Here is a 13,240-nt window from a genome sequence, read left to right as displayed (position 1 = left end):
TTGTTACGTCACAACACAATGGACTCGTCCACGTGAAGTGCAGAAGTATTTCGTCAGGTGGTAAATGGCTTTTAAGGGTCCAAGTCCAATCCCAAACTATTTGTCGGACAATTGTTGATGTCAAAGTAAGATTGGCTCATTATATGCACTAGTGCTCGCTCAATTAGGTATTGTCGAACTGACTTTCACGTGAAAAAAATGTGCAAGGATTTGCAACAAAAAACGACATACGACATTATCTAATGGAGCGGAACGGTTAATCGTGCGAGAAACAAAGCGCATTTCATCATTAGACCCTTATTTAACTTTACGTCGTGTTCACACTACAGGGGTTACGTAACAGGGATTGTTAAATTGTGCCCGTAAAAACAACAAACTGCCGAAAAAAGGATTTTTCATCCATCGTTTACTTTGTGAAATAATGACTGCAACCAAAGTTTGGACAAATAAATTACTTTACTCGAAAAGGTTAGGCATGGAAGTAAAATAATATAGAAAATTGTCATTTAGAAAGCAAGAATCAACCTATTCTAGCTAGTTGTTACCGACCGATCTGTCCTATCTTGTCAGGTATCCAAAATAACTCACAAAGAGTGATGGACGATCAGCGTCAGTACTCCGAATTTTTATGAATAACTTAGATTGTGATTGAATAAACTCAGAAACTGATGACGCCATTTATAGCAAATTATTGTTTCCATGAGATTTCATGATAAAAGTACGCACCTGACGTTTATCTTCAAGAAATGTTTGTAAATAATTTTGGATATTTCTGATAAAAAATGATGATGTGATTCTTTTCTATTGTACTTATGTTTTTGATAGTTGCGAAGGGTGTGGAATGGTGAAGGAACCTGGGGCTTACACCCGAGTGAGCACTTATCTCAAATGGATTTATATGAATACCCGACTGAGGCCCCCAGTTGGAGCTGTAATAACACCAAGCGTTAAACTACAGACTCAGATGAACGAAAGCAAAGGTTGCTTGAATTATCAAATGTGTGAAAGTGTTATTCAGATTTTCGTTACGTCATCACATGTTTGTCATGACTTACGTCATGGTAAAGTCCACAGTTACTGTTGCCTCTTTCATAATTGCCATTTGAATATAAAACGCAAGCAAGCAAATAACTTCAGCGCCCACAAAATAGCGTGAATTTTCGCCCTGGAACGTTGGCAACTTTGGGACGTCAATGCTTTACAGCACGGTACAACATTCCGTTCGAAGTAAGCAGGGCGTCGGAAAAGCCATGTTAATAACCAAAGTATTAAAGCAGTAGTTGTATTGAATGGGGGTTGTATTGGTTCCGCAGTCGAATTTGCGTCAATTGCTTCAATCGTGACGCGGCAAGGAAGGAAAAAAGTAAATTGCTGGACGTTGAAACCTTGCCACCTTGGGAAGGAAGTTGCAGCCTTGCTTTGCCTTTGGATAGAATGACTAGATTACCATTGGCAGCACGTCACAAGCGCCAGTTTGTTGCGTCACAACCCAATGGGCTCGTCAACAGGGGGTGCAACACAAGAGTTTTGTCAGGAGGTGAAAGACTATTAAAGTTTCGGAATTTATTTGAACATTTGTTGAGGTTTATTAAAAGCTAAATCAGTTAAAAGTTAGAAAATTTCTGTTTTTGTGATTCCAATGTGTTTCTTAAAATTTGTTTTTTTTTTGTGAAAAATCGTTGTTGCTGTACTTTTGTGTCTGTTGTTATTTGTAGGCATTTGTTGGAGCCATGCACAGGCTGTCTAACAACTTTCGCGTTATAACCGATCCTTACTTTACCTAAGCTTTTGTGTTTAGTGGAAACGGTTTAGAGTTAGCTTAATTTGATCATGATATTCAGCTTCCTGCTTACTTTTCTTATTCTTCTTGGTGCAGAAGCGGGACAAACTACCACTAGAGGTAACCCATCATTTAAAAACTCCACAGCGTTTTATCATAACTTTGAATACATTTTATAGTGTACTGTGTTGTACACGTTTTTGTACAAACTTTTTTCAATAACGTAACCTTGACATTTTAGTGGCAGTCGAAGGAGGTTTGCAACGAAACGACATTATCCAATGGACCGGAACGGTTAATCGGGCAAAAAACCCAACTTATTTCTTCATTAGAGCCGATTTTAACGGCGAAATTTACAATATGCTCAAACTGCAGATCCATGGATTTTGGAACAGGGTGAGATTCTAAAGTTTAGCAAAAAGGACATGGTGTTGTGAAGGATATGTTTAATTTTCTATTCGCAGCGTAAATCCTAAAATAGTTGTTGCAACCAAAATACAATCCAGTAAATTAATTTTGCAGAAATTACTTGGCCTTATCTGTGTCATTACATAATTAACGAAACAGTTTTCTCTGTAAATTGCCGGATTAATCATTAGACAGACAATGTGCATTAAGTACGGCCAAAAATCAAGGTCACAGAAAAAACTTTATCACGTAAGTTCATGATCAAAGAATTTAAACAGTCAGCAAAGACCTCTTTGTTTCGAAAGTTAATTCATGAGCAAACCAGGTTCCGAAAATCGACGGACAAATATGGAATTTAACGTAGGCTTATTTGTCAAAGTAATTCATGTTTTACTTGTAATTTAGATAGTTGTAACCAACCGTCTGAGAAAAAATATACCCTGCGTTGTTGGTCCTGCGCTGATTAGTCGAGGGTCGGAATTCAACATCATCGTTGTTGCCAGGGTTGACCGATTTCTCATCTATTTAGACGGAATCCTTAAATACGTACACAAGTAAGTGGTTCAAAGAACGTCGAACACCAACGGCATTCGCATTCAACCATTTGTTATATTTCGTTCAGGCATGCTGTAAATGGGCCAACGATCGAACAAGTCACGATGATCTCAACGTACAACTCTGTTGGCACTCGGGAACTGAAAGTATTGTCGAGCCAAGAAATAAGTAAGTGAACTGACAAGATTACTTCGAAACAATGCATTTGTTACATCAGTTATGTCCTTTGTTGCGTCATAAAGGTGTGTCTTCAAATTAAGATGATTTAAATTTTCTATTTTAGTTTTTTACCATTATGTTCAACATGATGCTAGAACAATGAAACCAAACACACCTGTTTTCGCGCAGGCGACATCCTTTCCATGCCTGGATGTGGACAAAGCAGACTCGACATACCGGCACCTGCATTTTGCGACAATGTTGGTCCAATTCACCGAAAACTAAGAATCGTAGGCGGAGTGGATTCGAAGCCAGGCAGTCAGCCATGGCAGGTAGGGAAAAATTACAGACGAATCAGGCTTTCAAAGGAAACGTTCTGTGCACCAAGTTGGCGTTTACGTTTTGTTGGGTTTTGCTTTGGCCAGTACGGTCGGGTGGCCACCTAACGTCATAAATGCGGAACTCTTTACTCCCATGTGCGACTGACTGATGTCATACAGCAGACGGTGATTTTCCGTGAGGAAAGCACTATTATATAGGCGCCTGACTCTATACCTTTTATGCCCATATACGTGATGTCATTTCTTGTGGTTGATGTTCGCCCGCGTATTTTGCTTTTTTGCAATAGGAAATTTTTTGTCCAGGTCCAAAACAGTCTTTGGCATTCTTAAATGACAAACAGTTCAAGTGTATTGATACAAAGGGTGCACAGGCGTTTATGTGCAAACGCTAACACGCAACTAACGGCAGGAACGCATTCAACAAATACTAAAATGCGCAGTTCTTCTGCAGGCGCAAGACACATTGCAAGACACGTTGATTATATTGCTAACATAAAACGCCCTTTTGTTGGGTCAACTGTATTACAAGCATCGATAGAATTACACAACAGAAATAATGTGTTTTGTCAAGGTGGCAATGCGATACAAGCCTGAATTCTCGTCACAAAATGAGCATATATGCGGTGGGACATTAATTTCCAACTGCTGGGTGGTATCGGCGGCTCACTGCTTTTCAACCATCAGCCAAAGGTAAGAGCAAAATTGTTTTGCGTACTTTTCCCCAGCACAGCTTTCTAAAAACATTTTTAATGTTAAGAATAAAAGGCTGGCCCATATTGTTATTAGGATTGTCATGTTATGAAAACGTTTTGGTAAAAACAATATTGGCCAGTATTTTTGTTCTCAGAATTATGAGTAAATCCGTGATTTGTGTTTCCTATTTGTAATGTGTTGCGGAGATGCAGAACTTCTGGGGCTGTTATATCCGTTAGAAAATTTGGCAAATCGTAAAAGATGCCAATTTACAAAAACAATGCATTTAACTACCCTGGTTGTTCAGAGATTGTTTTATGAGTCGATCTGATTGATCAGGGTTTGTGGTGTGATTTGATCTGATTGGTCAGGTTTGTGGTGTGATTTGATCTGATTGGTCAGGTTTGTGGTGTGATTTGATCTGATTGGTCAGGGTTTGTGGTGTGATTTGATCTGATTGGTCAGGGTTTGTGGTGTGATTTGATCTGATTGGTCAGGTTTGTGGTGTGATTTGATCTGATTGGTCAGGTTTGTGGTGTGATTTGATCTGATTGGTCAGGTTTGTGGTGTGATTTGATCTGATTGGTCAGGGTTTGTGGTGTGATTTGATCTGATTGGTCAGGTTTGTGGTGTGATTTGATCTGATTGGTCAGGGTTTGTGGTGTGATTTGATCTGATTGGTCAGGGTTTGTGGTGTGATTTGATCTGATTGGTCAGGTTTGTGGTGTGATTTGATCTGATTGGTCAGGTTTGTGGTGTGATTTGATCTGATTGTTCAGGTTTGTGGTGTGATTTGATCTGATTGGTCAGGGTTTGTGGTGTGATTTGATCTGATTGGTCAGAATCGCATAATACCAGGTTTTTATTTTTACAGTGCGCTCAGGAGGCGAATCATTCGAATCGGGGATTACTTCAACCGTGACGGAACCCCGTACAGCAACGTTGCCACGGTCGAGAGTTCCGTTGACGTAGACATTGCTTACGTCATCACGCACGACAAATATTTCTACAACGAGGCACCGGAAAATGACGTTGCGCTCATCCGTTTGGCGGAATGCATCGAATTCGAGTAAGGTTTTTATAAATATTGTAGCAGTTTCTTTGGGCAGTCTGGATAAATGCTTTAAGCAAAGCCCATCAGTATATTTGTTACGCACGAATCGCAACTATAACGTTTAATTATGACGTCACTTTTGTAAAAACCTGACTTTGCCAACGTGCGGGGTTAAATTCTTTTGCTGGTGAACTTAATAACAAGATCACCAGTCAATAAGCTGCGCTAATGGGGACTGGAGGTTCGAAGCAATGGCCATCTGTCTGGAGCACACTTAAAGTAACTGAAACACTAAATGTTCCCCAGCCTGTACAACAGCGTTAGATTTGAATGTAAATTATATATTTTTCAGTACCTTCAAATTACCCGCGTGCTTGCCAACAGAACGGAGCCAATTCAGACCTGGGACCTTTTGTGGAATATCCGGTTGGGGAGCTTTAAACAGCAGCCAATGTAAGTAACTATAAAGTTGCCATACAACCCACTTAAGGCAGTGATTCCCAACCTCTTTGTGGTTGCGTACCACTTGGAGGTAAAACAATTTCGACGCGTACCATCTAGTTGAGTGTTACAAAGTAACCTAGGGGATGGAGTAACAAACATTTTGAGATCACTTACGATTTTTTAAATTCGATCTATATCCGCTAATTATGGAAAGGTGCTCGCGTACCACCGGTTGGGAAACACTGACTAAAAACTATAATAAAATAAAAAATGTTGTTCTTTCTTCTCGTGCCAAGTTTACCTGCGAACTCCCGAAACGCTTTTTACCCGTAATAACGATTCTATTGAAGTAATTAGAATGTATTTTAGGCATTTTGTTTAAAGCTGTTCGATTTTTGCTACCACGCCGGTATTCGAACCTCGGTTATCCTGGCCACCAAGCCCGGTCAGCTTTTGCCAATCGCCCGCCGATTTTCAGGGTCACTGTTCTTAGTCGCCTTACACTTGTGGCTTGTAATGTGATGTGCGTTGTCATTGGTTACAGTTCCGAGCGAATATCCAGCCTGTCTGCAAAATGCTGAGGTTACTATCAAGTCCGACAGACAGTGCAGTGCCAGTCTAGGAAAGAAATACCTCTCTAAGAAGATGATTTGTGCGAACGTAAGTAAAGGAAATACGTAATTACAGCTTAAATACGACCGAGTACATACCAGACAATAAACATATACTTGGTGCTGTAATCATTATTTGTTGTCTAATATTTTGTTTCTAATGCGTGTTGGCATGGAGATATTTACCACAAAAGGAAAGTCTTACTGCTAAAACTCACCAAAATTACGCTGATGAGTCTATATATAGAGGTCAAACAAGCAAATGTATTTGATTAAAGGATCGTTTGGTCTGTGTGTCATGCTCCTCAGTTTACCATGTTTTTTTGTAGACCGGTACAACTGACACGTGTCAGGGTGACAGTGGTGGCCCGCTCGTTTGCAACTTCCAGGAGGATGACGGGACTTATCGTCACTACCTGTGGGGAATCACCAGCTGGGGCGAAGGGTGTGGTGTGGTGAAGAAACCTGGGGCTTACACCCGAGTGAGCACTTATCTCAAATGGATTTATATGAATACCCGACTGAGGCCCCCAGTTGGAGCTGTAATAACACCAAGTGTTAAACTACAGCCTCAGATAAACGAAAGCGAAGGTTGCTTGAATTATCAAAGCCCACAGTAACAGCTGTCTACGTCATCTCTGCCAATTGTGTGTAAACGTTATTCGGATTTTCCTTACTTCATTACATGTTTGTCATGAATTACGTCATGGTGTTTAAATTAAACATATCCCAAAACATCTCTGCTGTGATTACATGCCCAATTGACAGTTTTAGGACTTGGGAAACACCCTGTTGGATAAAGGTTTATGCAGAAAACAGAATAGTGCTTTAGTTTACAGATATATCGTCATAATCAAATCGATGTTGGGAGTGAAAAGTAGGCTGCTGTGTGGGACGGTTTACGTGGAAGATGAGTGGAATGTTAACCTTGTTTGGAAACCCAAAGGTCGATGGATTATTTGATGCCAATTACAGGATTATCGAATTCAGGGAAAAAAATATGACGATGCGGTGAACTTTTATAATTAAGACCACATGAATAGCGGTGGAACCCAACCTTTACGATAAAAAAAATCATCACTAGTTTTAAAGCAACCAATGATGTTCACGGCCCACTTTTGGCATTCACGCTCCCCCTCCCTCCTAAAACGCCGCGGCCCGTGGTGCACCCCCTTTCGTAAGACCTGATCATATTATATGTTCTCGTGTAGGAACAAAGGCAACAAGAAACTTGCAACATTTTGCACTTAGTAATAATTTATTGGCGAAACACCTGCCGACGATTCTTTTACGGTCGTCGGTTTTAAACAATTTATATTCAAATGATCAAACAAAAGTTTTGAATCGCAAACCAATCATGACGCCACAATAAAAGACATGTGCATTATTTTGTCACAAACACCCAGTGAAAATAAGGGATGGGTCTTGTCAGAATATTTTAGTTTCAACTACTGTCGCCAAACCACTTGAACGAACATCAACCCTGTCCCTACATTGGTTCGTAAACAACCGCAGCTACCAAAACATTCGACCCAAGATCACCTTACATACGATGACGTCACACAGGACGCGATGACGTCATCGATTTCTCGGCGTGTTCAATGGGAGCCCGGAAACACCGCAGCTTGGAGGAGAAAGTAAATTAAATTGAATGGAATTGAAGAGAGGGAGAGAATTTGTGTATCGAGCCGAATTATCAGAGTTACCTGAAGGGTGTATATGTGCCTTCTGTCGGTTCTCTATGTTTGTCAGTGCGTTAAACTAAGATTTAGTACAGGCGCTCTCTTCCACTGTAGATCGAATTGGAAGACATATGAAAAGCGTGGATTTATTTACACTTAATTTGCAAATATTTAGCTGGTGCATATTTCGTTTTGAGGCAACTTAAAAGCTTTTGAAACTTAATTTGCGATCAATTTCATTAAACCAAAAGGACGAAAATCTGCAGATATTTTCATATGCCTCAGCAAGGTTTAACGATTGGACGAAATATAATAATACAAACTTCCATTAAATCGGGAATGTAAACAGTCAGCTTTGTGTTTAGGAATTTTTAAAAATTTAAGCAACATGAGGCAGAAATTTGTGGCATTCGCTTTGCTCTTCTTCTGCTTGAAAGCATTTGCCCAGCGCAGTGCGAGTACAACACATGGTAAGTTTCATAATTGCAAGTTGTATGTTGTGACCTCGATAACACCAACACCAACGTCTAACGTGGAATTTACTGCATGGAAAACTATAAAACGATTCTTGCAAAGTTGAAAACTTACGTAAAGATACCACTTTTTAGCTGATGCAAAACACTTGGGGCTTTATCATTCCGAATAAGAACACCAATGCTAAGATGCTAGACATGTCGCTTTTCTGCATGTCATATTGCAAGACCTTACATTACCTGTTTATTTCGCAGTCATACCGACCCCAACTGGAGGATTAAAGAAGAATGACTTAATCGAATGGAGTGGTTATACAAACACAGCAAGACTACCCTGCGTATTGGTATTAAGAGCTAAACACAAATCTTCATTTTACAGCAATAGGAAACGCACTTACTCACTACTAAGAATGACAATGATGGCCGCCAAGCATGTGGTAAGCAAATATTGCCCTTTATTTAAACCCAAAAGTAATCGACTAGTAGTGACCTTATTTACATGTGTTCCTATTGTCTACTTTTCCATTATGATGATTAATAATTAGCCATAATTAAATGATTGTTACAAAACAATGGGGTATTTGATAATTCAAATCTCAACAAACTTTCATCTTCAAATGCTGGTTTTCTTTAAACAAAATGGCTACCGCAGTGATTTGCACTTTTCAAAAATGAATTTTCAACTTACAGTAAAAAATCCTGAATTGTTATTTCACAAGCTTTTCATTTGATATATTCATATGTATATATATCGCCTATGCTTCTAAACATCATAAGTATAGCTTATTCAAGTAGAACGTGTTTCTGTTGGGTATAATGCTATCAGGAGATTTTGATGATACAAACTATCATACTGTAAAACATCGAATTGAATAAACTTGCTGGTTGTAATGGTTTCGCTTTGTATGTAACACACAGCTAATCATCAAGAACGGACCAACTGGAAATGAATGGAGTGCAAGGCCCTTTTGTCCTTTGGGCAGAGCAAGATTAAGCAGAGGGACTAAGTTTCAAATCATTATTCGTATTCACACCATATCAATCATGATATATTATAACGGAGCTCTTACCTACGTCTTACCGTAAGCTTACGTTATTTTGTTATTGTAGTGCAGAATAAATATTTGTAAAGACGATTTATATTCAATACTTCTAGTACTAATTGCTGAAGATTCAGCAACCTTAACTTGTTCGGCAAAAGTTTAAGAGTTCAAACAGATTTTCATGTAAATGTGCTCTTGCTCTTTGCTGTTTAGAATTACGAGAAGATTGCCTTCCATTGGAGAAACCAACCACATTGCTGTTTACAACTCGCAAAGGACGGAACATTTTCGGCTTTTAACTGACCAAGATTTAGGTTAGCTGTGCGAAGTTTTTCACAATTTATTACGGGGATGCACAACTCGGTAGTATATTCCCAGGTAGCAAACTGCAAGAAGAATCTTGCGGTGAAGCCAACACCGATATTCCTGTTCCGGCTTTCTGTCCTGAGGTCAAAGACGGATTGAGAATAGTGGAAGGGGTCAACGCTAACCCCGGGAGTCAGCCGTGGCAGGTGGATTATTTGTGGGAGATTTGCAAAGTTATGTTGAAACGTACAATTATAGGAGAGCTCAATTTAAACCCATGTCTTATATTCGTTGATGCCGGCTTTCATAAAAGCTTGCTTCCATGTGCACGTGTGTCTGTAACAGTGCTGGTATTTAACGATTGCTTTTTCTCTATATCTGTTATCTTTTTTTTACTTTTTCGGCCGCATGGCATGACCAATTGCCAAAAACCACACGACACACAGTGAATACAGATCATAATATTTCTTTTGTAACTACTTTTGTATATTTCGGTGCCGACTAATCACCAACATACAAACCCATAATTTCCCCCTACTAGTAAATTTTTCACCGGTTAAGAACCACTATAAGCTTAATATCTTCAAGTTTACATCAAGCGTACGAGGTATTTTTATCATTCTAACAGGTTTCCATACGTAAGAAGTATCCATTAAGAGGCCGCACCCCTCACTCTTGCGGAGGGACTCTCATCAACAGATGTTACGTCCTCACAGCCGCACATTGTGTCGAATCCAGTTCGAAATCGTGAGTAATTTCCAAAGTTCTTTTAATTTGCCATGAAAACCATTTCCATGGTTACAGGTTCACCAATGAGACGATCGTTCGGGTGGGCGATTACTACAACCGTGACGGACTCCAATTCAGCCAATCAGAGGGCGTAGAGGATTCACGTGACCTAGATATTGAAGAGGTTTACAGACATCCTTACTACTCGTATCATTCGAGTCCAACCAACGACTTGGCGTTGATTAAATTGAGACAATGCGTTTCATTCAAGTAAGATAAATTCACAAGAGTCCTGGTCCAAATTAGAATGCATTGCCTTGGTTTTTACACAACGTAAACGTAATACGCCCGAAGCAAGGAGTTATTAAATATCATGTGGAGATATCAGTGTTTCATTTTAAACTTATTTCTATGGTTGCAGTCGATTTGTGCGACCAGCATGTCTGCCTCTCGGACAAAACCAGTTTTCGTCACAATCTCGATGTGGAATATCTGGGTGGGGGGCGCATGGTCCCAGACACTGTAAGTTTTTTATGTGTTTCTGTGCATGAGTCGCTTTATCAGATGTTTATCGACAGTTACGTCATTAGGGTTTTTGAATAAAACGGTAAAAACTGGAATGCTGTACTTTATTTCAAACACGTTTCAAAATTGCCTTTCCATTCGCCTGCCAGCCTGTGAATGTATAAGCGATGCATTCGATGCAGCTTATAATCATGTAATACAGCACTGATGATAAAAAAACATGTTGTGTTTCAAATGTCTGTTTAACAATTTAGGTTTTGGCTTCTAATTCAAGGTTATTCACTTCAGTATTTAGCACCTAGACAAGGGTTTTTGAAAAACTCCAAGTTCCTGTTCCCAAATCTTTCCACAAACCGATATGGAAGCATCTCTAACACCTGCGCGTTATGAATTAACCTCTGTATTCTGTCGGTACAATTTCATAGTACAGCGCATTCAATCTACGGTCAGCATATATAACATTTGTCAGTTACAACAACGAACACTGTGATGCGGTGTTGACGAAACTTGCAAAAGTCTTGCCAACCACAACCTTTAAGAATCACATCACAACATGCTTGTTGTTCGGCAGTTAACCCCATGGATTATCCACCCTGCCTCCAGCAGGCGCCAGTGAGCATATTTCCCAATGAGAATTGCAGCCGACTGCTCGGTGTTGACTACCTTAAGCACTCCATGATGTGCGCTGCGGTGAGAACAACAATTTTCAATACCCATGCTGCGTTTTAAAGTTAATCTATCAAACACCTCTTGCTTTCCTGTTTAGTTTAGAATGCAACGTTTTGTAATTTTTGTTGTTGTTGCGATTGTTCGATGTCTGTTTTAACTTTTGCATTTACAGGTAGTTTTTTTGCCAGAAGCACTTGTGTATTTTTCGTTTTGTTTGTTCAGCAATTGAACCAAACATACACATTGAACCAAACATACAGTTATCATGGCTTGCACGTGTAGTATAAACACTTTAGGCAACTGTAAAAAAATTTCTAACTTAGAAACCGCACTTTTTTTAACTGTTGGCACTTTTGCATTCCAGAAAGATGGCACTGACACGTGTCGGGGTGACAGTGGGGGTCCTTTGGCATGTTTAGACACCAACACGACACGTCACACTATCTGGGGTATCACAAGTTGGGGAATCGGTTGTGGAAACGTAAACAAACCTGGGATTTACACGAGGGTATCGAGCTATGTTCGTTGGCTTTACCTCAAAATGCGACTGAGACCAACTGATGAACAGTTTATGAGCGACGTTCGATCTTTCCGAGTGCTTGACAAATATTGCCAACATTACTGATTGTGTCTGCTGTGTGCGTTTGTACTCGTGTATTTGACTTTTGCCCGAAGGTTTTTAAGATATTTGTATATGCTTAAAAAACTACCGAGGCTTACTCTGAATTGCATGCGAGACGTCGGTGAATAAAAACTAGTTTAATTGTTGCAAAAGAACAGGTTAATTTAAATATAATATAACTGGCAACAGCAGCAACATAATATTTACTGAATAAAACCAAAAATATAAATGAAAAAAACATTCTAACTATTTACGTGGAAGAAAACTTTTGTTGGAATAAAAACTTCAGAACAACGTTGATAAAATAGCGAAACATTCCAACGACTACTCTTAAGCGTGTTTCACCATGAACATCAGCAACAGGAATTTCATATTTTTTTTCAAGTTACCATGAAAAATACATTAACATCAAGGTCATGTACAGTGGATTTTCTATTCACAAGTTCAGCAAAATTTCAAACCAACATAATTGGTTAGGTTTGTGGTTGAAGATTGGGCAACATCAATGACTCGAGGCCAGTTTCTTCCATTTTCGTGCATAAAAACGTGCTATTGTGCTCCGATGTGTCAGAACAACGTGACAAACTTTCAGCGTTCTGTTGCTGATCAGTTTCCGTTACGTGGATGCCATGCGAGTGCGTGCGTAATTTTGTGTTTCGTGTTCAAGTAAATGTACGTGTCAGAGAAATGAGTGCACATAAGTGACAAGTCCAGGAAGCGTTTGTTTTACTTGTATAGGAGAAAGCATTGATAAGGGTCTAAATTGTTTTGTGTGATAAGTTGTTGCCTGTTGTTATGTAACATCACATCTGTTACTGGAAATGCTTTTAACAAACATATAATAGTAACAATATTTGATGTCTACTGCGGAACAATATGGAAAGAAACTTAACCGCATTAGTCATTTTGTCATTTTGCACGACCCTCCTTTGCTGCGTGTAACCTTGCAAACAATGGATTGGAGCAGGAACAATTTACATCCTTGTTTCATCTCAACAGCATGATTTTTTTACAGAGATATTTCCTATACTGTACTTGCAATACAAAGCTACACCTGCTAATCCAAGAATGGCCGAACAACAAACAGAAGGAGAAAACTCACAAAACATTGTTGCCGAGGTAAGCTTGTTGTTCTTGAATATTGAC

General features: G+C 39.4%; 2 protein-coding genes across 2 annotated transcripts; both read left to right on the top strand.

The window, feature by feature from the left end:
* The first annotated feature begins 1,796 nt into the window (after window positions 1–1,796).
* On the top strand, window positions 1,797–6,776 carry LOC145908436 (prostasin-like). Its single transcript, XM_082995716.1, has 10 exons — window positions 1,797–1,900; window positions 2,022–2,176; window positions 2,594–2,742; window positions 2,811–2,911; window positions 3,092–3,234; window positions 3,815–3,933; window positions 4,811–5,005; window positions 5,343–5,443; window positions 5,979–6,094; window positions 6,375–6,776. Exons 1-10 carry the CDS (start codon window positions 1,831–1,833, stop codon window positions 6,663–6,665), a joined length of 1,440 nt encoding a protein of 479 aa, XP_082851842.1. The 5' UTR covers window positions 1,797–1,830; the 3' UTR covers window positions 6,666–6,776.
* A 1,286-nt stretch (window positions 6,777–8,062) lies between these two features.
* On the top strand, window positions 8,063–12,304 carry LOC145909083 (serine protease 41-like). The gene is made up of 10 exons (XM_082996404.1): window positions 8,063–8,197; window positions 8,456–8,637; window positions 9,119–9,282; window positions 9,457–9,557; window positions 9,622–9,755; window positions 10,178–10,296; window positions 10,354–10,548; window positions 10,700–10,800; window positions 11,375–11,493; window positions 11,837–12,304. The coding sequence occupies exons 1-10, from the start codon at window positions 8,116–8,118 to the stop codon at window positions 12,095–12,097; spliced, it is 1,458 nt and encodes a 485-aa protein (XP_082852530.1). The 5' UTR covers window positions 8,063–8,115; the 3' UTR covers window positions 12,098–12,304.
* The last annotated feature ends 936 nt before the right edge of the window (window positions 12,305–13,240 follow it).

The sequence above is a fragment of the Ascidia mentula genome, chromosome 7 (genome assembly GCF_947561715.1).
Source record: "Ascidia mentula chromosome 7, kaAscMent1.1, whole genome shotgun sequence".
In the NCBI taxonomy this organism is placed as follows: Eukaryota; Metazoa; Chordata; class Ascidiacea; order Phlebobranchia; family Ascidiidae; genus Ascidia; species Ascidia mentula.
This window is presented reverse-complemented; position numbering and strand designations above follow the sequence as displayed.

Excerpts from the sequence above, each read along its gene's own strand:
- LOC145908436 (XM_082995716.1), top strand. The coding sequence starts at position 1,831 with ATGATATTCAGCTTCCTGCTTACTTTTCTTATTCTTCTTGGTGCAGAA. Across the intron at positions 2,912-3,091 it reads ATTGTCGAGCCAAGAAATAA|GCGACATCCTTTCCATGCCT; the intron begins GTAAGTGAACTG and ends GTTTTCGCGCAG. Across the intron at positions 5,006-5,342 it reads GCGGAATGCATCGAATTCGA|TACCTTCAAATTACCCGCGT; the intron begins GTAAGGTTTTTA and ends TATATTTTTCAG.
- LOC145909083 (XM_082996404.1), top strand. The coding sequence starts at position 8,116 with ATGAGGCAGAAATTTGTGGCATTCGCTTTGCTCTTCTTCTGCTTGAAA. Across the intron at positions 9,283-9,456 it reads GCTCTTACCTACGTCTTACC|AATTACGAGAAGATTGCCTT; the intron begins GTAAGCTTACGT and ends TTTGCTGTTTAG. Across the intron at positions 11,494-11,836 it reads ACTCCATGATGTGCGCTGCG|AAAGATGGCACTGACACGTG; the intron begins GTGAGAACAACA and ends TTTGCATTCCAG.